Here is a 22424-nt window from a genome sequence, read left to right on the forward strand (position 1 = left end):
GACTGCAAGAAAGAGTAAAGAACGATTGTACGTTTCATATCTAAAATCTATATTAATCCTAATAACAATAGTTTGTTGAGTTGGTACATATAATTGTTAAAAGGTAACATCTCAAATATTGATGTTAGTAACGTTTTATTGAATAGACATGAAAGATTGTCAATAGAATGTATATGTTTAATATCAGTCTCTTCGCTCTACTTAAACTGGAGATATATAAATTTTAACTAGATATGTTGTGTTTTGTAATCTTCAATGTAACCCCCTCTTGTTTAATGATATAGACACCATGATTAGGGATGGCAAAACCTCGGGCCGGGTCTGGGTATTGCAATGACCGGACCCTGCCCGGATGCAACTAGTCCGGGTCATGGTCCGGGCCGAGTTTTAATCCGGGTACCCGAATTTTATATTTGTTAATATTATATGTGTATATATTTTTTATTTTTTGGTAATTTTATAAGTTTTAAATTTATTTCAATAAAATTTGACATGAAAATATAAACTTTAAGTGTTTAAAACTTTATATATGTATAATAAATGAGTCAAATAAATATAAATATTTAAAATAATATATATTTTATAATATTTTTGAATAAAATTCGGGTTCCGGGTTTATCAAGTGATGCCCAGAACCGACCCGGCTTCATACCCGGGCCGGGTAATACCCGGTCCACAATGCCCGGGTACGATTCAGGTCCAGACGGGGCGGGTATTTTTGCCACCTCTAACCATGATCTTCATCTTATGATGCAAATAATTTAAATTGGTTAATTTCGGCCTATCCTCTCGTGAAGTGACAATCTTCAAATCGCCCCCCATACTATTAAAAACATCAAGTTATTTCCAAAATTCATTATCTTTAACTATTGACCGTCATTGACTCATAAAAGTACGAAAATATTGTGAGGCTAAAAAAATGATTGATGTACGACTAGTCATTGGAAAATGAAAAAAGTAATTGATATATGACTAGTCATTGAAAAATAAAGTGTTGAAATAACTTAATGAGCCTAAATAAATTGATAGTTTTCCTAAATTAGACATGTTAGTTAAACAAATTACAAGACATGTCATTATATATAAATTACGATAATACCATTTTCATCTTTTTCTTTCATTTCTCTTCATCTTTTCTTTCATTTTTTTTTTCTCATCCTTACTCGTTCGTCTTTTCCTTTCATTTATTTTTTTCCTCATCCTTACTCCTTCTTCGTATTTTTCTTTTCTTTCATGTACATGACTCTAGTAACTTTTTTTTTCTTTCCTTTCATGTTTCTCATTCTTACTTCTTCCTCTTTTCCTTTCATTTATTTTTTTCTTATCCTTACTCCTTCTTCACCTTTTCTTTTCTTTCATGTACATAACTCCACTAGCGTTTTTTTCTTTCCTTTCATTTTTTTCATCCTTACTCCTTTCATTTGTTTGGTGAAACTCCAGTAGCATTTTTCTTTTGTTCTTTGATTTTTCTTTTTTTTTATATCTATATTTTCTTTAAGTACGTTCACAAAATGAAAAAATAATAATAATGATAATAATAAAAAATATGAAAAAGGGTAAAATATTATTCTTTTTCCATTTGTAGCTTTTAATTAATTTCCATATCTATTTTTTAAAATAAATTTTTTAAATACGAAAAGGTAAAATTTAATTTGTTCAAAAAAATTAGTCATATAGGCACAAAATAAAAAATATTTTAAAGTATTAGGGAGCATACTATAAATATTTAAAATATTTATGTGTGTTTTGATCAATTTAGAAAGATTAGGACCCATGAAAATTAGTCTACCTAGGTTTGACATTTTTTCTGTTAATTGACTGTTAGAAAAATGTGCAGATACTATTTTATCCTTTTAGTCGTTAAAAATAACAGAAAGATAACAAATTTTAGGGGGTAACTTAATGTTTTCAATAGTAAGGCAGCGATTTGAAGATTGTCACTTCACGAGTGGGTAGACCGAAATTAACGCATTTTTAAATTATGTTCGTTTACTCTCTAGATGATCGATGTTTAATTCACTTGTTTCTAACTTTTTTTTTAATTCAAGCATTGCATTTCTGTCTGTATTTTGGTTTTACGTCCATTACGAGGCGTAAGGATGATTACATCTCCCTAAATAATTGTAAATTTCTTTTCTTATAAATAACATTTCCTTATACTATATCATCCAAACTTTATAGGGATCATGTAAGTAACCATTTTATTGGTTCTTTGGAATAAAATAATTCTAATTTTTTTATTCCATAAAAATATAGGAAAAAAATGATTGATGACATTCCAATATCTTTTGCTTAGTTTAGAATTGAACCTTACCGATAAATTAACTAAGAATGTTATATTTGTTCTAGCACATTGTGCTAGATTCAACAAAGCACCAATTACATTATGAATGGTACTCCAAGACCATGAATATGTCTATCTTCCTCTTTAGAGCGAAATGATCATTTCTAGGATCAATGGACCATAATATTATATGATAACTAATTACAGGGGCAGAATACAGTTGAAAATTCTACAGGGACCAATTTTTTCTTTTGAAATATTGATTAATTTTTAACGGTGTTCTCATTTTTGTTGTAGAGAGATTGTCTGAAATTTACAGTATTGTTGGGTAGCTTCCAAAATTTGGGAATTTGTCATTTAGCATGGGCTTTAGTGGAACTATAAAGGTACTTTATTATCTAATGGATAAAATTTAAATGTCAATTGTACAGGGGATAGTATAGAATTTTTACACTAACTTTTCATTTTTTATTTAAGGGAAATTATTATTTGTATACCTTAAATTTGCGCTTTTATAAAAAATACTACAACACTTTAAAGGTGTATCAATCGTCCACCCTAAATTGACAAAAGTTATCTGCCAACCACTAAATCGTTAGCTACCATTTGAAAGTTAACGGAACTATAGTGGATTGATGATTTTACCCTTGAAAATTATCACTTGTGTATCCTTAAAATATCTTATTATCACCTATATACCCTTAAATTATCACTTGTATCATGTGAAAAGACAAGATTACCCTTCTGACGTCATCATATTTAAACGGCAACTAACAGTTTGGTGGACAACAGATACATTTTGTCAATTTAGGGTGGACGACTGATATACCCTGAAAGTGTTGTAGTAAATTTGATAACAGAGTAAACTAAGGGTATACGATTGATAATTTTCCTTTATTTAAAAACCCCAATATTTTTCAAAACTCTGCAGATGCCATGGCACCCCTTAGCCTTATACATTGTCTGCCACTAACAATGATAAATTTATCTATATTGAAATATTTTACAATTTTTTCCTTGTAAGTTGATTGATGAATAGAGTTAATTAGAACTATGCTTGATCTACAGGCAAAGATAATCCACAAATCTTAAATTTTAGAGTCTTTTCTTAAATAATTAAAAGTCTTTTAGAGCTCTTCAAGTGTTCCAATAAAATTCATGATTTATAATTGTAAAATAAGATCTCAATTTCTTTATTAATACATATGGGGATATAGAATCGTTAAAATATCCTTCTTTTATCAAGGTTTTGGCATGGCCCGTCAACTAGCACCACCATAAAATCAAGCTTAATTAAAAAAAAAAAAGCAACGGGGCAGGATTGGAATGATGTGCCCACTATTTTAGTGCGACCATAAAATCATGCTCAACTTAAAATACAAAAACAAGGTAGCACGGATATGGCAAAGCCCACCAACTCACATGGACATAAAAGCAAGCCCAATTTGAAAATAAATAAACAAATAAATAAATTGGGAAGCGCCAACATGGCACGACCTACCAATGTAGTAAAGTTATTTAATTAGAAAGATCATCAAGTTGAAGCTTGGATAGAAGTAGGTGATTGAAGAAGAAGCAGTTGGTTCATGTATTAGATATGCAAGGCCGTGGTAATGACAAGGTGTGGAAAAGCTAGTTGAGCAAACCGTGGTGGAGTGAGCATGGGCTTTGAAATTCTAGTTATGCAACCCAAGAGGGGGGTGAATTGGTTATCTAAAAATTATTCAATTCTAAAATCAAAACTCAATGCAAATCTAAAATGAATTTAAAGTAATAACAAATAAATCAATCAAAAAATAAAAAAATAAGGAAAGAGAGATTCAAACACGGAGATTTTTACGTGGTTCGGCCAATCTCGCCTACATCCATGCCTCCAAGCTTTCTGGGCTTGAGGATTTCACTAAGCAAGCCTTCAAGGCTTCAAATACTTACAATTGACTTCCAATGTGTCAATGAACCTTTACAACAAGAGATTATCTCCAATCTCTTAACCCAAATGTATCCCAACACTTACAATCACTCAAAAGAAAAATTATAAATTTGTTCTTCACTCACACAATACTTAAGATTACAAATCAATGCCCAATATGTGAATAAATGAAGCAAGAAAGTGTTTAAAGCTTTATGAAGGTTGTATTCTCGATTATGAGCTCAATGATAGCGTTGTAATCAATCCTTATTTGAATTTGAATGAGCTTATTTATAGTTGGAGCTGAAAAACTAGTCATTATTAACTTTCTGAGAGAAAACGGATCGCCGTTAATCATTATTGGTTAACCGTTTTACTGGTTAAAGTTATCATTGAGCCAAATTTCAAATAAACGGTTGACTGTTTGTCACTACTTTTTCACCGTTAATTTCTAGAGACCTGCAAAACAAATTTCTACTAATTGTTCTTGCTGAATGGTTAAAGGTTAACATAAAATGACATTCTGGAAATTATCGGTTAGTTGTTTTGAAGTTAACGATTCGCCGGTTATTTCCAATGGCATGCAAAGTTGAATGAGTTTATCCGTTTGTTTTCATCGGTTCAAGGTTAACACTTATTTCCATTCTGAAAATTATCGGTTCACCGTTTGCTGTAAATGGTTAACCATTTAATTCCAGTGACCTTCTCTGCACACTTGTGTTGTCCGTTTTTACTAACCAGTTAGAGCTTAAGCAATTGAATCTTTCTGGTTTTTATCGATTAACCGTTTCAAAGTAAACGGTTCACCGTTTCAAAGTAAACAGTTCACCGTTTCACAGTTTTAGCCAAATATTGCAGGGAATCATTTTCCAATTGAAGCTTAATCAACTATACATCTTTCATGAACATAATTGGTATGATTATATGACTTTTGTTTATTGATGAATAGTTCTAACATTTTAATCAAAAACATTTAAAGTTTGTTATCATCAAAATCAATATAATGAACATTTTCATGTTAATAGGCTCCTCATCATTAGGGTCTTTAGCATCCTCCTCAATAGGAACAACTCCATTTAGAGTCATCGAAGTCAGATTATAAGGTCCTATTCGGTATTGTTTTCCAAAATGTTGTTTTCATGAAACAAAAATGAAAATGAAAATGTTATTTTCAAATCTATTTTTAAACTTTAAAATTGTGTTTGGTATCATTTTAAAATATAATCTTGAAAATGAAAAAAAAATAAAATACTAATACATTTGGTAGGAATATTTTAAAGAATTATTATTGGAATAATTTTCATAAACTTAAAATTAAGTAATGAAGAATTTTTTTGTTTAATTAGTTTGATTATTTTAATTTAAAAAATAGGTGATCTTGTTAATTTTTCTGTTTAAAGAAAAATGATAAACTCTACATATTTGATTTAATTAATATATAAAAACATAAATATTATAATGTATATAAAAAGAAAAGATTATTGTGAAGGAATTATTTTTTGGGTATAATAATAATAATAATAATGATGATGATGATGATATTATTATTATTTTGTGAGATGGTGGAAGAAAAGTGTTTATTTTGAAACTTAGTACTGTATTGGAAAACAAGAAAAACAAGAAAAAAGTTGTTTTCTTTCTTTCTTTTTTTTTGGTTAAAAGTATGAAATGAATTTTATATTTTCAAAAACATTTTAAAAAATGATCTACCGAACACGTATTTAGTGTTTTCAGAATTCAGAAAACAGAAAATAGGATTTGAAAATAATAGCGAACACACCCTAAGCATTAAAGATGTCTATAACATCAATTAGATGACCACTAGCAACGTAAATGTTATGGTAAAAAGTGTATCACTTGACAACAAGTAAGGGTCATTTCATAAAAGGTCATTTTCAATTAACAAGTTATTAATACAAAATATATAAAATTGATCTGAAATAAAAAATAAATTAATTAAAAACTTAATGAAATTAGTTAAAACGTTTTAAATTTACTAAGGATACACTAATAAACACACATAAAAAATTTAGGAGGATTTGGAGCTGGTTCATAATCTAAACTAAACTAAAGAATTTAAAGCATAATTCTAAAAATTCGAAAAAAAATTAAGAGGTTTTAAAATATGATGAGAAATATTATTAAAAAATCATTCTCTACCACTAAACATTAGATTTAATCAATAGTTAGAATTAACATTCATTTTCTTTTGAAAACAGTAACCCAAAAATAATTATAAGCTGAATTATCTAAGTCAAATAAGCACTTTACTTAATTTCTTTTAATGAAACAACCTAGAACAAGTTCTCTGGATTTAATTTAATAAAAGCATTAACATCAAGAAAGATACAGATTGAATAAAAGAATAAACACACTAGCTCAATTTTTTTCATCTTGAATTATATTCTATATGCAATCAAACAAAAATCTTCTATAATCATTTATCATAATTTGCTACATTTGTTTAGTTCTTTGACAATTATATATTAAAAACCCTAAATTAAAAATTAAATCACTACTAATTTATCTAGTTGTACACCTAAATAATATAGGATAGCAAGTCCAAAATAATAAATCGATGGAATATAATGTTTTTTGAGAAAGATCAAGAAATTCTGAAATTTTATTAACTAAAAACCATGTCTAGGATTTTGAAATCATTCTTAACCAACAAATAGTTTCTTCAAACAAGTCTAAGATTAGTCTAAGATTTTTAAAATTAAATTCATTAAATGAAAAGTAAACAAAAGACAAGAGAGAGGAGATCTTATTGATTGAAATATGGCTAAGGCAATTTGATTTCTTTTAAAAAATATTCTCTCCTCCTCTTCTTACATTCTTTCTCTTCTTGAATTGATTCTTGATGCCAAAGCTTAGGTCATTCAGACTTTTATATATTTTTTCAACCCTAACCCTTGATGAAGTTTGTAAAATTCGTTTTAGGTCTCCTTCTCCCAATAGGAAAATATCTGTGATATGAGGAAATAAGTCCATGTGGCAAAATAATTTAAAAATCTATTCTTCATGTGGGTCCAAATAGGAAATTCAGCCAATTATTTAAGAACCAATCATTTTGGGCCGAATCGGATTCTTCATCTTAGGTAGAGTTTGTTTCTTTCTCTGAATTCTGAATAGGTTAAAATTCTTTTAAAATCCAAATAGGTCTGAATATGAGCATATAAATAACATATTTACTTTTTTAATATATGAATATAAGTGGTATCTTATTTGTTTTTGTAAATAAAAAACATTTTAAATGAGGTTATTTGACATTTATATCCTTATAAATCAAAATAAAAAAAGGATTAAGTGTTATAGTTTAGATAATATTTATATTCTATAGAGATATTTTTAGAATATAATATTTATTTAGCATTAAGATAAAAGTCATAAAAATTTATTTTTTATTAGATGTAAATGTCTGAAAATAAGATATAAGTTAAAAAAACAAATAAATTTAAAAAAGGTCTGAAATTAGTACAATTTCATATTTAATAAATAAAAGTCCTTAGTGTAAGTCTAATAGAACCTAAGAATATAAAAAAAGAGCCCAAAAATTCGTCCAAGGAGCAATCAAAATCTATAAAATTGTACTTTGAGCATTTTCAACACCAATTTACAGCGTTTTTCACTTTTTTTTGTATCTTTGCCTCAAAACTCCAACAAAAACATAGAAAAAAAAAAACTAAAGATTCAAGAGGTTCAAGAAAATAACAAAGAAATGCAAAAAAAAAAAAACAACTAACGGAAACTGATATAAAATTAAGCACTTATTAGCAAAGAAGATTTTTACATAGTTCAAATCGTAATCCTATAGTCATAAGGCGACATCCATACAATAGATAGCATGAAAACATTATAGTTTATTATAGACTCTTATACAATGTCAAATTCTCCACTCATTTTTATCGCTCCGAAATTGAATCCACTTAATCGAATCTATTTAGGAGCATCATTTGACTCCTTATCTGCAAATCTCAACGTGAAATTATGTCCTGTTGTCGATGATCTTTTTATCCCAAGGAGACCAATCAAGAAATATAGAATGGTTGGGGATGAGTGAGTCATAAAAGAAATAATTCCTAAGCCAACATCAAAGCGTCTCACTCGTCACAGTTGCTGCACGATCAACAGCTCTCAGATTGCTTGCTCTCAAAATCTTGTGCGGCTGTTTGGCGTATGTATCCCACAAAAGTAATTTTCCGTACGTTAAATTATGCTCTCAAGACTGACGACTCTTGTAAGCTCTGAAGAGTGACGACTCTTGTAAGCTCTGAAGACTGATGACTCTCGTAATAAGTCAGGTAATACAAGAAATTAAGCATGCAATTCTACGTCATTTAACGCAAGTGGTTAATTCTTCAATCCACGTAGGACAATTAATCTCCAGCTTACGCATGCATACTTTCCAATTTGGACATGATTAGAATTCTTTTGTAATCCAATCTTGCATTTAGATATAAAATTAAGTGGTCATTGATTTTTAATAAAGAAATAATTAGTGAAATTAAATCTTACCCATATATTATATCTAAATATACATGGAATAAAATCTTTAAAAAATTCAAAATAACTCATATAAAAAGAGGATCATTATCGAAAAATAGGAACATTTGGTATTGGCAATACTAGAGAGGAAAGCCAGCAGAGATAGTCAACAACACAAAGGGCAGCAGGATTGAGATTTTGTGGATAATTTCGAAAATCCAAAACAAGAAAAAAGAGTTTCAAAAGATCCATGTTAATTTTGTACCAAGATTTTGAAATGTTCATGCCCATTCCTTAGCTAAATTTACTCCCAAGAAAAGATTACGCTGCTATCTGATTAGATATATTACTAGCAGAAGTGCAGAATGTATTTGACAATGTTGTTTAGTAAGTAATGAAAGGTTTACTTTCTTTTTTTTTTCTTTTTCTTTTTTAAAAAGGATCATTATCCTTTCGACAAGTTGCCTTGTCTTCGATGTCATCCATATTCTTTTACATTAATTTCTCTTGCCTTTTACATATTGCTTTGCTTCCAATATAGTTCCCTTATAAGCCAACTTTAATCCCAATAACAAAAAAGAAAGAATTCCACTAAAATATATGATGTAACTAATAAAACCGAATAATTATATTATTTCTCAAATAAACTTGACCAGTGACGGATCTAAAAAAATAATTTACCGGGGCCTAAATTAGATAATAATAAAATATGAAAAACTAAAATTTTGAATATATAAATTATTTGCTAATATATTTATAATTATTCTCTACGCATTTTCATATTTTAAAAATGTTATGCAATAAACTCATTATCAATATTATTAAATTTATTGTTTCCTACATAAACAACCAAACTATCATTTATCACATCCGATTCCAAAGATGATTCTTCATGAGTTTCATTATTAAAAACGTTCGCTCTACTATTATTATAGAAACTGGAAGAATCAATCCTATTTTTTGAGAATATAAAATATTTTAGGTGGTGGGCTATCATTATTTTTAATTAAAATATAAGTTTTTATAATTTTTAAAAGTTAAAATTTAAATTTTATAGGGGTTTATAATTTATAGTGACTATTTTAATAAATTTAATGGGGGTTAATTAGAAAACTAAAATATTTTTCTCTTTCAATTTTAGAATTTTTTTTTGGCAGCCCCCACTGGTCATATGCTGCATCTGCCCCTGAACTTGACTTGCCATAACATACCCATAATACAAAGATCTTAACTAATCTACCCCTTCGACACCTTATGGCAAAAATCTCCAAATAAATAGTCTTCAAGAACATATTATGGCATTATAGCAAAAAAAACCTACATATAAACAAATCAAATAACTAACCAAAAGTATACATTAGAGCATGTTAGTTTCAAAAGAAAAAAAAAAATTACTGCAAGATTAAAAAGAGAGACTGAATTTGATTAGTAGAAAGGAAAATTGCATGGCAAAGGTAACAATAAGGTCCGCTAAAAAATAAATAAATAAATAAATAAAGCAAAAGCAAACTTAAAATATCATCCAAATCGGTTATCCGATTAGCAAGATCATCAAGCCGGGCTTGGATAGAAGCAAATTCATCCTCAGGAAGCGGAACAAAGCGAGGAAGTAATTGCCGCCCACCAGTGAGAGCAGCCCCAGCTAGATAAATTCTCCAGTAGACGCAGCAGATCCAAGTTATTTTTTTAAAAAATAAATAAAAATAAACATATGCAACAAAAATACAGAACAGAAACTTTATGCAACAAAATCAATTAATTGTTTTTGTTGGTTACGTAAAGAGCCAAGTTATTCATTGCCCTCGAAATCTTATCCTTCCAGTTGCATTCAAATAACATAAGTTCTAACATTTTTTTTAAAAAATAAAGTTTTTTACTTTTATTTACTCTACATATGTACGTTCAGAATTGCATAAAAGAGAGCTCCAAATCTTTTATATAGCTATACGTCATGAAACTTTGAAAAAAATCTAAATTAAAGCAAAATGTCAAGATAACCGGCCAATTGAATTTAATTACGGAAAGATATATTAAAAAATTATAAAAAAGTTCCTAGGATATAAATAATAATAATTTCAAATTTTCAAAAAAGAACCTTCGTACGAATATTTAACCTATCACCCATGAAATCTTTCACACGTCCTCAGTGTTTGCAACCTCTTGACCCTGTATAAAAGAATTGAAAAAAAAAAAAGCGTTTATATTAGAATATGAGGAGAGAATATAAATAATAAACAAAAAGAAAAGCTTTTATTGCACTGTATGTTTATTAAAGTGCCTTTGTAAAAACAAAAAACAAAAAAATTACTCCTGAAATTAAGAAATGGCTAGCTTGCAGTAAGGTTTTCCTTTATCTTTGTTTGTTGCCAACCTACTATTTACGTACCACTGCTAACTACGAGCATTCAAATTTAAGGGTGGGTATTTGGTTCAATTCAGGGTAGTAAAAATTAAATGGTTCAGAAATATCTAAACAATGTAGGACGTTATTTTAAAAATTTACAATTTTATTATTTTAGATCTTTTGATATTTTCTATCAATTATGGTGGGAAAAACCCTTTATCATCCCTAGGGTTTCATGCAATAGCTCATTTCATCCCTACTCTTTAAACAATAGCCCTAAATATCGTTCTGTTAACTCACCGTTAGTTAAATGTCATTTGTTAGTAATTCATTGAGGTTAAAACAAGATTTTCCATTAAAGAGAAAATGAGAAAAAATAAATCAAATTTGACATATAATTAAAAATGATTTTTATCTAATCCCACTAAACAGGAAATACCAAAAAGATGAAAAACTTATATTTCAAGCAATTGTTTTGCACTCTTCTCTATTTTTTCGGCATGACAGTCCTATAAACTCTAGATCTAAGTACAAAAAATAATCATAATTTTCATATTCGTATAAGTATACTATCTAATTGCACTATGAGCGGACTTGAGCAGATAATGGTAAGGACTTGGGGAGACAATAATGGCCAAAGAAGGGTGGTGACAAAGGTCAAAATAAAAATTTGTTGAAGATTAAGAAGATATTCAACATATGCAAGCACACAAAAATTGTTTGTAGTTTTGAGTTTTTTTTTCCAATGATTTAAAGATTTTAAATAGTGTTAGTTACAGTTTATTACTTATGATGATTATTTAGTAGCTATATCAAACTATTTTATCGTTGATTTCATTTAAGAATAAATTAATGAATTTTGTATATTTTATAGTGTTATTCAATTGAGTAAAAATTTTATTTTAATATAGTTTGTATCCCATTAATGAAAAATCTCATTTTGCCCTCAGTGAATTTTTAGTTAATGGCAAAAAACTAATGGTGAGTTAGCGGAAGGATGTTTTGAGCTATTATTTAAAAAGTATGGATGAAATGAGCTATTGTATGAAACCCTAGGGATGAAAATGGCTTTTTCCCCAATTATGATATATATTTTAGTTTTTCATTTATATTATAATTGTAGATTTTTCTTTTTTAAGTTAATTTAGGGAAGTTGATTTACCCTATTACAAATAGGGAGGCCTGATTATTATTTTTATAACTTCAATTTCAATTATTCAATAATAAACTTATATTTATAATTTTTTTGAGATTATCTATCAAAATTTTCTTTATAAAGCCGTTTAGATTAGAGCGTCATCTAATATCACTTAAAGCATTATTGAAATTTTATTGAGTAGTTTGCATTAGAATGAGATCTAATTATGTTACGATTAGAATATAACCTAATTGTATTAGTTTGGTATGTTACTAGAATGATATTTAATATTTTTCTACCCTATCGATCCGTTTCGACTACCCCCATTCCGTCATTGAACCAATTGGCTTTTAAACCAATTGTCTTTTGTTTGTTTTAGATTAAAAGGATAGTGGATCATGATTCATGCAGTATAATGTGACTACCAACGCACCCTAAGTGCAGTATTACTCAGCCAATTAAGCCAACATCAATGAGAAAAGAAACTGCATTAATAAGTGGGCAACATCATCAATTCATGCAAGGTAATAACTAAATATATTCTAGCATCAAAGCAAGATTTGATATGAATTTAGTACAACAAAAAACATCATCAAATCCGTGATTCCTTTTCTAGGGTGATCCCATCCAGCAGCACATTTAAAAGCTTACCTATCAAACACTCAACGCAATAAACTAGCAATAAATTGAACACAAGTTACACCCACCTTGATTTGGAAGGAGAAATATGATCTAATTTAACTGTTACATTATGAAAGTAATCTAGTTCGACAATAAAACTAAAATTCACAAGGATTCACTTTTACATTAATTAGAATAAAAAAAACAGTTCAGATTCTTTGGTAGATTAAATTCTACCAAATATATATACACACACACACATATATATATATACATACATATATATAATACATATAGCTTCTATATATGAGTTTGAAATTTCTATTGTCTTGTTTAGAATTCAATTATCAATGCTAGCTGACCAGGAGAGAACAATTAATGTCAAATTAACACTTGCGAACCCATTACAGCATCTCCTTTAAGTTTTGAAAGCGACACGCCTATGAAATCATCTTCGCTGTTATTTTGGCCCTGAAATTTTTTTTTTAAGATGTTCTTCAAACCAATTTCGGAGCACAAGTGGGAGCACAGATAGTCTTCAAGAATCTAATTTCAAATGAATTCGATGAGATAAAATTGTACTATAATATTTCTATTTTTTCTTTTACAAATTTAAAACCAGCTTTTTAACCGATTTGTTAACTAGTTATAATATTTTAAAATAATTAGAATTTTTTATTAATAGAAATAATGTATACTAAAATTAGATCAAATGATACATATTTTTTATACTATTGATGCTGTAAAAAAAAAAAGAAAACATCATAGATAGACCTTAATTTTGACATATACACTTCAAGTTATTAAAAAAAGAAAAAAGAAAAAAAAACGAGTTGTTAACACCCCTCAAAATTCCCTATAAAACCCATTTCTTAAATTCCTTGTAAAACCCATTTCTTAAAGATACCACTAAAAAAAAAAAAGAAAGCAATCAATTAATTCTAATAATACCTCCATAATTCAAAACAGTCCTCCATAAACCCCATCTCTCTCTCATTTCTATCGTCAAAATTTGCACAAAACATTTATACAATTATGCTTTTCCTCTCGAATTTTATACAAGTATAATGTCAATTAGAGCAATTAATTACTTTTATTTTTTTGGGTAGTATGCTATTTCTTTTCTTCTTCGTGCCTCTTTGGTATTACACATGTCACTCAACTTTTTTACGTAATAAGCATGCATCTCCGCGACTTGTTTATTACGTTATTTTATTTTCTCCCTTTGCTAAAGAGAAAAAAAAGATAGACACGAATAGTTCAGTTTGAACTAAAAAAACTAAAAATTGTTATGAGATTTATGGTCACAATCACGATTGAAAATATTGCAAAGATTATTGATTACCAGAACTTTTTTTTTAATTTAAGCTTACAAATAAGAATTTGTAGAGATTGTTAATCCTTTTATTTTACTGGTGTACAAAGATTTGATGATATGATACTAAATTGCTGATTTAAGTTTAAGAAGAGAACCTGAAGGCATGGATGGAAACCAAGTAAAAAAAGAGAATTTCTATCATTGTAGTTTTCATTCTGGTTAAAATTGTAAATTCAAAGAGGTGGGGATTTTCTAAGGACTTTTGAGCGATGTTAGAAGCACCATTCTGGATAGAAAAAGTAAATGGAGCAGCATTAGCATAGCATGGTTAGCTAACTTAGCAAGTTTATTAAAGTAAGTCCAATTAAAAATAAAAAATGAACGGGATGGCACAGGAATGGCACAGCCCACCAACTTAACACGATCATAAAAGTTCATCCAAATAAGAAAAATAAAGTTAGGACGGTATGCCGACATGAATATGGCATAGCCCACCAACTTAACACGGCCGTTATCTTCAAACATATTTTTTTTTTATTTTAATAATATGAATTTAAATATGTTTTTGTCCAATTTTAATGGTTAGGTTCAATTTAAACATTCTTGTTTAAATTCAATTCTTAGGTTGATTTAAAAATCTCATAATTTAAGTAATGTTGTGGATATGATCATGGAAAAAATATTGAAAGGTAGTTGACTGATGAAAATGTTGTATGAACAAAAAATCAAGATAGAACCTAAGTAACCATAACTAGTTTTGTGATATGCTCCAAAGCTATTCCCTACTTAATAGTGTGTTTAGTGTTCGTCAAGAATAGTTAGCATCGGTTCCAAAGTCATTCTGTATTTATAGAGCGTTTGTCTATAATATATAACAAATTATTGAATAAAATAAAATGAGATTAAATTGAATAAAGTGAGATCTTCTGATGTTCAAATTATTAGTATTTACATTTTAGGTTAATTCAAGCATGCTGCTTCGTGTTTAATTTTAATTATCAGGTTGAATTCAGACATTCTTGGTTAACTTTAGTCCGTAGGTTCATTTTGATAACTCAAAATTTAAGTAATTTTGTTGTTGTGGTCATGGAAAAAATAAATAAATTATGGCTCGGTATGTAATTGAAGAAAATGCAAAACATGTATGATTCTTCGAGTGAAGATAGTTTTCGACTTGCTAGCTTTCTTTTTCTTCAATTTATTTTTGAAGAGAATAATTTGACTTGTTTAAACTTCTATATTTTATCTTTTTTTAAGTAATTGATTTTTTATGTTAATCTTGGCACATACATTTCAATTAAAAAATTGGAGTGGCATAAGCATATCATAGTCCGTTAACTTAACAGGCTACAAAAGCAAGGTTAATTAAAAATAAAAAAGAAATGTGACAGCACGGACATGACACAGTCCACCAACTTAACTGATCATAAAAATTAGTCTAATTTAAAAATTAAAAAGGAGTCTATTTGCACTTTAAAAATATATTTTTATTTCACACACTCATCTAAATACCCAAATAGTCCTTAACTAATCAAATGCATTAACTATTTTATTTTTTCCATACACCCGTTCAAGTATTCATCTCATTGCAATCTTAGTTCTTTGTCAAAGCCTCGGAGATAACAGAAATTTGAAAAGATCATAACTTCATTCCATTAATTTCTTATTGATATGAAGATGACAATCAAATTTTTATTTAGCAAAATATCACTCCTCTTCAATAAAATGAAATAACCTTCTTTTTAAAGAAAAGTTTCTTTTTATAGAGAGTTATCGTGATTGAATTACAACTTAGAATTTTCTTTTTGAGAAAAATAATGTTGGGCAACATGCTAGCACAAACATATGAGAGTGCCCACCAACATAGCATGGCTATAGAAAAGGAAGCCCAATTGAAAAAAGAGCACAAATGATGAGGCACGAATACAGCACGGGCCGCCAACTTAGCATAGATTGGCCATTATCAGTCATGCTTGTGTTTATTTTAACATTATTAATTCAAAATATGCTTTTTCAATTAAAAAATTAAAAATCTATGTGCAATTATCTAAACTTATAGTGTGTTTACTGTGCTTGTCAAAAACAGCTATGTGGTGTATGGGTTCCATGTAGGTTCCAAAGCAATTCTCTATGTATATACAATAAATTATTAAATAAAACTAAATGAGATTAAATAGAATAAAGTGAGAGATCTTTTGATGTTCAAACTATTGTTATTTACATTTTAGGTTAATTGCAGGAGCGGACTCAGGAATTTGTATTACCCCGGACTAAATTAAAAAATTTATATTTTAAAGTGAGTATAAAAATTTATAAGTAGAAAAAATTGCATCAAATAAGGGGGGCATGAAAAATCTTATCGCTATAAGTTATAAACAAAAATAGTTATATAAAAAGAGTAGAAAACAAAAGCAATTAAAAAAATAAAACACTATTTTACAATTATGAAATCTGACTCTAATAAAATGTAATTATACAAGGATTATATAAGGATTAATATATTAATTAAGGATTTTAAGCTGAAATAAATGAATACATGTAATTGCAGATTTGCAGTCAATTAAAAATTGAAGTAAAACTTTAATGTTTGAAGTCAAGTACTTAATTACCAGGTTTCAATAAATTAACCAATTCAAATTTATTCCTCTTTTTAAATTATAAAAATATTATTAGTCAAAAGTTTCAATTATAAACTAAATTCAACCTAACAAAAATGTATTTGGGTGTTGTTGTTTCTTTGCCAAACGCTCTGACTCTCTTTAAAGAACCAGTTGTTGATGATTTTTCTATCAAATTAAAGCTCCTCAAAATATTCAAATTTTATCTTAGTTAATATAACTAATAAATAAAATCTCAAAATTTACATAAAAAATTTGTGAAAATGTTGATAATTGTTACTACATGTTTTTTTAAAGTTTTTCAATTAGAATTTTTTTAAATAAATTAAAGTAATAACATTTTACCCCCTAATGTTTTTTATCTATATAGTAAATATATAATTTACTCATTTTATAAAATAAGTCACTAATTTCAATTGGAAAAAAATATAATTGAATTAAGGACATATTTAAAAATAAAATAAAAACTCTATTATAGTATAAAATTAATGAAAATATAAGGATAATTATATTAGGGACATGCATGAAAACAAAATAAAATCTCTATTATTGTCTATAATTGATAGTAAAATAAGGGGTATAAATGATTTTTCCTAAGTTTGACCGGGCTGCCTTGCCGCAGGTCCGCCACTGGTTAATTGCTTGTGTCTGGCTTTAATTATCAGGTTGAACTCAAACATCCTCGGTTAAATTTAGTTCTTGGGATCAATTAAAAAACTCAAATTTTAAGCATTTTTCTTGTCGCAGTCATCATTAACTAATAATAATAATAATAATAATAATAATAAAGGGTGGCTGATTGTTGAAAATAATGTCACAGGAACAAAAAAAAATAACAATCTAAAAACAAGCTAAGTATAGGCACTTATAGACTAAAATGTTAAATTTATGACAAAGACTCGAACTAATAACCTCGACATTGTTTAAGGACACCAACGTAGCATAGCAAGCTGGATATAGAGAAGCGGCAGTAGTATTCAACCTTGGTAGTTGGTCAACTGCAAAAATCCGGCTAAAAAGTGAAAATAAGAAAAATCTTTGAAAAAATTTACACCAAAAGATCTACAAAATTCAGTTCACTAATCAAGATACAATTGAAAAGAATCGGAATTAATGAATTTTGAAGCCGCCATATAGACTAAGCAATCATATGCTCAAATGTTCTTCTCTGGGTAAGCTCTGAACTGTATCGGACCACCTCCCCGGCGAATGGTCACTGCTGTTGGACGACATTTGAGCCTCTGCCCTTGAATCTCTGATCATCTTCGAAACCTCCCTCATTACAGGACGGTTCTCCGGGGCAAGCGAAACACAAGCTATCGCGATGTTCAATAGGGCCTGAAGTTTCTCCTCGGATGCCTCGTTACTCGAGGGAGGGTCGTCTCCGGATTCAGTTTCTTCTTCACGAACTGACCGAACCCATCTAGGAATGTCCGAACCATGTTCCAGAACAAGGTCTTGGAAGGGAGTTTTCCCAGTTAAGAGCTCCAAGAGCAAGACGCCGAAGCTGTAAACATCAGCTTGTTGGGTGGGTTGTTTCCAGATTTCACGGCATTCAGGGGCTTTGTAGAATAGGGAAGTAGCACTTGGTTCTTCAACTGAGTCGGGATTTCTAAATGAACCGAGACCGTAATCAGTGAGGCAGGACTCAAAGTCAGCTCCTAGCAACACATTGGAGGATTTCAAGTTCCCATGTGTTAAGCCAGGGTTCTGGTGAATGTAGAGCAAACCACTCGCCAAGTCCTCAGCTATTTTGAGGCATGATGTCCAGTGAAGAGGCTTTCCACCACCCGAAGTCCTTGTTCCTGTCATAGTAGTCAAAGAATATATATATGTCAACACATTAAACAAGGACATTTGCTCCTATAATTAATGTGCCTCGGCAAAGGCTGGAGAAATGTCCATGTGTAGTCCATGCATCTCAACAGTAGTCGATTCAAGTCCACACATCATTTTTTTTTTAAGACAACAAGTAGCTTGTCACAAGGTTATTAGGGTATCCAATCAGGAAGTCCCATGTGCGAGAATTGAAGGCAGAATGAAGGGAAAAATCAAAGCCAACCATATCCTCCAATCGACAATATGTCACTTTGATCACTCATTTACCAAAATACCACTTCTAGTCCAATGCCCAATCAAAAAACGATCAATCCCTTTACAAAGTCTCGCTTAAAATTACACAAAACCACTTTATTCAACCACATAATAACAAACTCATTTACTTCATTAATTTTGTCTTTGTGTATACTCGTACCATTTCTTTTGTTTTATAATAAAGAAAATTATAGTTGTTGCTATTAAATAGCAACTACAATTTTATTGTTATCGAGCCATGCAGGGTAGCCCAGGCTCTTCAATAATACCTCAAGAGAAGGCTCAAAATCAAGCCTCCGCTGGGGCTCTTTTATTTATTATCATTGATCTTTCAAAGATATAACTGAAAAGTAGTAACTAATAAGCAATCAAGCAGATGGTAAAGTATCGAGGAAGATATAAATTTTTGAACGGGACAACACTAACACGCCGAGGTCAGGGAAAGTAACACACTATGAGCTGTCAACGAAAAGCACACTCTTTTTTCGAGATTGGGATTTAATTTTGTATTAAATAAAAAAAAAAAAAAAGAATAGGGAAAGGGACGTATCCTCCTGATCCTCTTTTGTCTTCATTTACCTAAAAATCATCATATTGGATGAAACAAGGGAGTATTTAATTTACATATATGTATGTATTATATTATTATCACATAAGCACAAAGAAAAATTATAATATTAATAATAACAGCCACGGTAATCATGATTAAAGTCTCACTAATCTTTTATTAATAAATCTGCAGGCACTTTCTTTGATATATATGATTTGACTTGACACGTGGAAGCGAATCTAGCCTCGAAAGAAAACAACCAAGGGAAGTCCCATTACACATCACCACATGGGGTCAAAATATGTCACATCTCACATGGCTTCGTTTGAGAAACTCCACCCCAATTTCACAATGCCGTATGTTTTGTTTCACTTGGCAAATTTATAGAAATAACACAAGATTTTTTAATTAATTTATAAAAATGGCCCACTTTAAACTTTAGTTTAAAAAAATAATTTGAACAATAATACCCTAATTCACCATTGTCAACCCGTCTGTCTACCAGCCTCAACCTCTGATCTACCAAACATCAATTGTTTGACTCCCAACGATCGATCGACACTTATTTATGATCTTAATAGATTAAGAAAGAATCTTGATCAGCTATCACTAAATAAAATAAATTCTAAACATAAAAAAAAAATTACTTTAGTATCCATTATGTCCTAGTTAAATCTTTTAAAATAATCTCCATTAAATTTATTAAAACAGTACTTATATTACAAAAGCTCACATTTTAATTAAAAATAAAAATAAAAAACTCGCAATAAGGTTTTATTATTATTAAATTTAGCCTATGCTAAATCTATTAAAACAACCTACTTAAACTCATAAACCTATAAAAAATTTAATTGTCGATGGAGACCTATCTACTAGTGGTTGACAGTCTATTCAGCTTTCACAGTTAATCTACCATCATTACTTCCAACATCGTTGTTCAAATAACTCTTTTTTAGATACAAAAGTGAAAAAGGACATCTAAGTTAAGCTATTTTTATAAACGGCACCTATTTTTGGGCTCATTTGAAAAAAATTTCTTAATCAATCGAAAGAATGAAAATAAAAAGATAAAAAGGGGTCGAGTGGCAAGACAGCACATACCGTGAATAAGAGAGAAGAGACTGCCGTTGGGGAAATAGTCATAAACAAGCAATCGCTCCTCCTTTGCCTGGAAATAAGCCCTGAGGGGGACAAGATTGGGGTGCCTGAGTCTCCCAAGAATGTCCATGTGTCTTCTGAATTCTTCAAGCCGCGGGTACCTTGCATCTTTAAGCCTTTTAACGGTCACGATGAACCCTGATTCCAACACAGCTTTGTACGTACTCCCTATCGTACCTCTCCCCAATGTCTCGGCAGACGCCTTCAACAAATCCTCTAAGCTGTAACTCATCTGCTGATCCCCTGGTCCGCAGAACACCAAACTCCCTAGACCCTCCCCTTCCCATGAAAATTTCCCTCCACCGTCGCCCCCAGCATTGCCACCGCCCGCTCCGGAAGCCTCTCCCCTCTCCAGTCCTTCACCACCAACAATCCCTTTGCCTCTGACCTCACTGGATCTTCCCTTTTTGTTACGTTTTCTTGAAACCAAGCATACGTATAGCACAATACATATTAGAAGCAACAACGCTAACCCACCACCTACACTCGCCGCTATGATTTTGACCCTTTTGTGTTTCTTTGAACTTGGTTTTGTCGGGTACGCAGGGCTCAATGCAGGCCCAGGACTGATGCTCTTACATGGATTTTGAATCTGCTCGCCGCAAAGATTAATGTTCAGCAAGAACGAAGACGCATTAAACCGAACCAAAGCCGGGGTAACAGGAATCTGACCAGACAGATCATTGTTGGAAACATTGAAGAATCTGAGATTGGTTTGGTTGAAAGGAGGGATTGGTCCGGTGAACTTATTGTCTTGCAAATAAAGCATGTAGAGTCTCTTTAGATTGGACAGCGATTCAGGAATTGGACCCGAGATCTGGTTGTTGGCTAAGACTATGATTTTCAAACGGTGTAGGCTTGAAAGAGAACCCGGGAACTTACCGGAGAAGTTGTTGTCGTTGAGGTAAAGAGACTTGAGATTTACAAGGCCAAGGAGATTCGGGATTTGCCCGGATATTGAATTTCCTTTGAAACTCAAAACTCGAAGCTGGTCTAATTGGTTTATGATTTTTTCATCCAGAGTACCGGTTAAGTTCAAGTGCTCGAGAACAAGCTTTGTGACCCTGCCATTTAAGCATTCTTTGATCCCCTGCCATTTGCAAACATCACGGTCGCCGTTTTTCCACGATGAAAGACGGTTGAAAGGATCGAGTGATGACTTGAGAGACAAGAGAGCCTCTGTGTCACCTGATCTGACCAGTGGAATCTGAATGAGACAAGAGAGAATCAGAAAGACGAGAGGATAGTGATAGTACCTTGAAACCAGAGGTTCCATCAATGACTGTTGTAAGAAATTCTGATTTTGATCTTTGAAAACAACCCTTCTAAATCATTACTTCAGATCTGCTGCTACAACAACACATCCATCAACACTCTGTCGAGTCTACTGGGAGGAGGAGGGGGAGGAGGAGAAGAAGAATCTGGAAACCCTAGAAGCGGGAGCAGGGAGTCCATTGGTAAGCTATCTCGCAGCATTCACTCACATTGGTGCCTCAGGCGCTTGGTAATGGGTATCTATTTGTCTTGAAATTCTTGGGGGAAAAAAAAAGGAAAAAAAACTCACGGATACAGCGTAGTCTTCACGTGCACTCATCGCAGAACTTGCAGACGACAAATAATTCTTTCTTTTCTCCTCTCCATGATTGTATTGTATTGTTGTAAATACTTAATTGAACAGCAGAGCCAGAGCGCATCATTGAACAAAATAAAATATTGAAATTCTTGGACTGCTCAAGACCTTTTAGCTGGGTTTTTGCTCTTTTTTTTTTTTTTTTTTTTTTTTTCTTTCTTTGGTTAATGCAATTTATTCATTCGGTTCGGAGGAGCAGAGGCAAGGATTTTAATGCGTGATCTGTAAGGGAGCGAGAGTACTGTGTGTTTCTCTAAGCTCAGGAAATCGGT

At 30.6% G+C, this 22424-nt stretch overlaps 1 protein-coding gene across 2 annotated transcripts; it reads right to left on the bottom strand.

Moving 5' to 3' along the window:
• Positions 1-17677: 17677 nt before the first annotated feature.
• LOC102620977 (inactive leucine-rich repeat receptor-like serine/threonine-protein kinase At1g60630) lies at positions 17678-22424 on the bottom strand. Of its 2 annotated transcripts, XM_025096375.2 has the most exons (3): positions 21779-22424; positions 20466-21715; positions 17678-18525 (listed from the first exon to the last, which is right to left on the bottom strand). In XM_025096375.2, exons 1-3 carry the CDS (start codon positions 21796-21798, stop codon positions 17867-17869), a joined length of 1929 nt encoding a protein of 642 aa, XP_024952143.2. In that variant the 5' UTR covers positions 21799-22424; the 3' UTR covers positions 17678-17866. The 2 variants fall into 2 exon arrangements, with proteins under 2 accessions (XP_024952143.2, XP_006470912.2); XM_006470849.4 differs by having other exon boundaries at positions 20466-22424.

Source organism: Citrus sinensis, chromosome 8 (assembly GCF_022201045.2).
Source record: "Citrus sinensis cultivar Valencia sweet orange chromosome 8, DVS_A1.0, whole genome shotgun sequence".
NCBI lineage: Eukaryota > Viridiplantae > Streptophyta > Magnoliopsida > Sapindales > Rutaceae > Citrus > Citrus sinensis.

Coding starts and splice junctions, on each gene's coding strand:
- LOC102620977 (XM_006470849.4), bottom strand. CDS start 21,798: ATGGAACCTCTGGTTTCAAGGTACTATCACTATCCTCTCGTCTTTCTG. Junction 18,526..20,465: donor TCTCTTCTCTCTTATTCACG/GTATGTGCTGTC, acceptor CTACTATGACAG/GAACAAGGACTTCGGGTGGT.